The sequence below is a fragment of the Trichechus manatus genome, unplaced genomic scaffold (assembly GCF_000243295.1).
Source record: "Trichechus manatus latirostris isolate Lorelei unplaced genomic scaffold, TriManLat1.0 scaffold00038, whole genome shotgun sequence".
Taxonomy (NCBI): domain Eukaryota; kingdom Metazoa; phylum Chordata; class Mammalia; order Sirenia; family Trichechidae; genus Trichechus; species Trichechus manatus.
This window is the reverse complement of record NW_004443974.1, coordinates 7,765,322-7,769,642: the sequence shown is the minus strand read 5'-3', so window position 1 is coordinate 7,769,642 and position 4,321 is coordinate 7,765,322. Positions and strand designations below refer to the sequence as shown.

The following is a 4,321-nucleotide window of genomic DNA, read 5'->3' as shown; positions in this document are numbered from 1 at the left end:
AGTCCATGGTATATTCAATATTCTTCACCAACACCATAATTCAAAGGCATCAATTCTTCTTTGGTCTTCCTTATTCATTGTCCAGCTTTCGCATGCAAGTTGACTGAAAATACCATGGCTTGGATCAGGCGCACCTTAGTCCTCAAGATGAAGTCTTTGCTTTTTGACACTTTAGAGAGGTCTCTTGCAGCAGATTTTCCCAATGCAATGCGTAGTTTGATTTCTTGACTGCTGCTTCCGTGGGCGTTGATTGTGGATCCAAGTATCTATGATTCCATCATTATATTTGACTCAAACTTAAAAAGGTGTATGCTGTTACAAAAACTTCAGTTCTTCTAACTCAGAGAGATTGATAAAGTTTCCCAGGATCATTCCTCAAAAAACTAAGAATCAGATGTCTCCAGATTTCTGAGAAGTCCTCATCCTAATGCATGTGAAACTCCCACTTTGCAACTTCTAAATTGCTGCCCATTCACAGTGTTGTCATTTTAGTACATTCCAGCCCAGCCTCACCCAGGCTCCAGGGAAAGACTCTAAAGGCTTTCACAAGAGCGGAGGTTCCAGTATCAGCCTGAACATAGCTGGCTATCATCCCTGTCTTTCCAGAACCCAGCTGTTAGCAATCCCACTGTGCTTCAGGCCTCACTTGGTGCTTACTAACTCCTACTTTATGTGCACCTATAACAGGTCTCGTTATAACTGATGAGAAATGTTTTACCCAGGGTGAATTTCGGGAAGCTTCTTGTCTTGATAAGGCAAGGGAGAAAATATTCTAAGAAGCCGACCTAAGATCTCACAAGGTGTGGGAGCTTCTAGTATGAAAAAAAAAAAAAATTGTTCAACTAATATCACTAGGGATGAATAACAGTACAGTACAACATAATAGGGGGTTAAGAACACTGCCTCAGAGCCATTTAAAAAAAGGGCTAAATGACTCTGAAAAGGGAAGAAAATTTGGAATGCTTTTTTGCAAAAATGTTTACCCCCTGAGATTAAAAGGCATGATTTTGATAATAATAATCGCAACAATAGATGTCACGGATGGAGCATTTACCCTGTGCCTGGCACTGGCGTATACCAGTGTTCTCAAACCATGCTCTCAGCGCGTGGGAGCCGGGGAGGTATTTTCCAGAATGAGGGGAAGACAGAGCAGGTGAGTTCCAGGCCTGCCTCCAGAACAGATCACATTTAACTATTTCACTATTAACTATTAGTGGGCTTCCATCTGAAATTTTCTTTGAAACTAGGGATTCCACACCAAAACCTAAGGTGGAGAACCACAGCATTTTCTAACATAATTCTTGTAATGGCCCTCAGAGTCAGCTGGGTTTGTCCCCTTTACATAGGCACAGAAAGGAAAAGTGACTTTACGCTTTACGTGGGCTGCTACCATAGTCTGTTCTGGGGCTCTGTGCAAGTTACTGACCCTCCCTGGGCCTTGTTTTCCTCCTCTGTAAGCTGGAAGTATCAGAGCTGAGCTCAGGGGCTGTTGTGAGAATTGTGTTTGTTAATGTTAGTTGAGTAGCACAGTGTCTGACATGTAGTGGCACCCATCGCTCATCAACAAGTCTCTACTTGGGACAAACATCAGTTATCAGAAGGATCCTGAGGTTCAGTCACACATGTGTCGCCCCTGCTCGCTCCCCGCCACTGTCTCACAGGCCCCCACCGAGCTCTGGCTGGTGGAGGGGCCAGGCTTGGGGACTGGACTTGCTGCTCCATTGTCTGCCAGGCTTCCTGGGTGTGGGGATGGGAGCTGGGTCGGGGGGCTGTGAGGGCCCCACTTGCCCCATTGTACTCCAAGATGCTTGCTCCTCTCCATAGCAACCAGCTGGGCCTTTATGGCCAAGTGGTCCCAGGGCAGAGGGGCCCAGCTCAGGGCCTGGCAAGGGTGGGTGGCCCTGGAAACCACCACCCCTTCTGGTATGGAAATTGGTTTTCAAGTGACACAGTCCCAGGCCCCTCCCCTCCTGGCAGTCAGGCTTTGGGTACTGGCATCCAGAACTGCTCATACTCACAGTGCCCTGACCCAGCTTTTGGAGATCCCCAGGGAGTAGGCTCCCTGTGCAGAAATCATATGCATATACTGCTGCCGTAGGTATACCAGAGTGTGCATATTGGTGTTCATTCCCTTCTTCAGCAAAGATCTATTTTGTGTTTACTCTGCCTCAAGATCCATGTGAATGTCCGCCTTGCTGTGAACATACACATGCTGACACATATACTCTGAGTTATATGTATGTAGGTGTGTGTGCACATGCCGTGGGTCTACATGTACCTGTGGACACTGTTCGTGTGGTGGTGTGTGCCTTTGTGCACATCACACAGGTATGCAGGGGTATGAGTGTGTGTGTGTGTGTGTGCGCGTGTGTGTGTGCGTTGCAGGGCAGGGAATAGACATCAGATCCACAGACCAGGATTTCATGCCCCTCGTGTGTATAGAGCAGAGAACAAGCCCCCAGCTCCTCTCACGAGCCCCAGATTCACCTTGGGAGCCCAGCCCATAAGCCCCCATCCCTCCTGGAGCCTCAGTTTCCTGGTCTGCAAAATGGGGTACCCATCCTCCCTCACAGCCCTATGGAGAGGAGTAAGGAGATGAAGACTTTGTGAGCGCAAGCCCCACGAGAGGCCAGGGGAAGGCCCCAGGTAGGGGCTTGGAGAGCTTGCCCCCCCCCCACCCTGCAAGTCTGCAGAGCTACGAGGAGGTGGGGGCTCCCCCCGTCACAAGAGAGCCCAAATAGTCCTGTCCAGCTTGGTTCCCTCCTCTAGCCGGTGGTGGTGGGGGCGGGGACTTCCCTGGCCTGGCCCCTGTAGCTATAGTGACCAAGACAAAGCTCCCCTAGACCCCCCAAGAAGAATTCCAGGCCCCTTACGTGAATTCACTTGGACAAAAGCAAAAAAAACTGCTTGGAGAATGAAGGTCTGGCTTCAGGAGCCCTTTCGGCTTGGTCTAGGAATGCCAGGGAGGGGGCAGCAGGGGACACACATGTGTGTCCAAGTCCTTGGCCACCTCAGGGACCCGCAAAGCATCCCCCAGCCCCCCAGCTCAAGCAGGGCTAACACACAAATGGAAGGGATACAGGCAAATGCCCGGCTCCCCTGTCCCCTTCTCCCTTCTCTACCCCCAACAAAGGTCTGCTGCCCCCACCCCGTGCCCCCCATGTCAAGAGCAAAGATGCAATTCAACCCACTTGACAACTTACACCCCAGAACTCACACTGGAACACAACTCACCACACCCACAACGCCTCATACACAATTCACTGCTCACCCGGGGACAGCTTGTCCTACTCACAGCTTAATACACCCATAACCTGCACCCCAAAAACCAGCACACGACTTAGAACAGACTCTAGAGTGAGACTTATGTGACCTGCAACTCCCCAAACTCAGCGCCTCACAACCTAGAACTCTCCCAGTCCCAACAGCCCACCTCCCTTTCAGTGAGTGTACAACACACCAGAATTCACAACCCACACCTCGAACTCCACACAGCACCTCCCAACACGCACACCCCCACCCCACTACCCACAAAGTTCCTTTGATATGCAACAGCCCCCAAGTCCCAGAACACACTCACCTCCTCAGGGCCCCACACAAGTTCCAGTGGCCCCTGGTAGGGCACCCCTCTGTACCCCACAACTTGGGCCTGCACTTGCCCTCAGCCCCAGTAGCCAAGGCCTAGGCCATCTGCCTTGGGAGACAAACCCCTCTGGCCCCTCCAAAGTTTTGGCCCCAACTCACCAGCCAGGAGGGCCAGGGCAGGGGCCCAGAGCAGCAGCAGCAGCAGCAGCAGGAGAGAGGTGGGGATCCTGGGGTCCCGGGTCCTAGGCCTCACCAGCGCCATGGCAGCCGCGCTCTGCTTGGCTGCTGTGGGAACGGGCGGCCTGGCTGGCTCCACAACCCCCTCATCCCTCCAACCAGCACTAATGCCATGGACAGAGGCCCGGCCCCTCCCTCCCGCCCCACCACCGCCTCCTCCCCCGACCAGGCCCTCCCAGGCGGCTCCACCTCATGGACAATTCCGGAGGAGGGGTCTGACCCACCCCATCTCCCTAGACATCAGCCCTGCATCCCCAAGCTCCAGGGCTCCAGTTGAGGCCTCAGGGGCCCTGCAGGTCTGACCTTGTCACTCAGTGTGCTCCTCTCCTTCCCAGCCCCATCCCACCCCTGCTCTCCTCCCACCTCTCAGGTGGCACCGCCTCAGCCTCTGAAAAATTGAGAATTTTCTGTTCTGAGAGGCTGTCTGAGATTCTCTTCTCACCAGGTGATGCCAGCTACTCCCAAGTCCTCAGTTACACCCCCTCTGCCGGACCCCCCA

General features: G+C 52.7%; 1 protein-coding gene across 1 annotated transcript in view; it reads right to left on the bottom strand.

Annotated features, from left to right (window-relative positions):
* CRB2 (crumbs cell polarity complex component 2) overlaps window positions 1-3,925 on the bottom strand; it is a 23,659-nt gene extending 19,734 nt beyond the window's left edge. Inside the window, exon 1 of the mRNA XM_004375647.2 lies at window positions 3,745-3,925. Coding sequence (XP_004375704.1) covers window positions 3,745-3,847 — 103 coding nt within the window. The 5' untranslated portion in view covers window positions 3,848-3,925. The remainder of the gene's footprint in view (window positions 1-3,744) is intronic.
* Window positions 3,926-4,321: the final 396 nt, after the last annotated feature.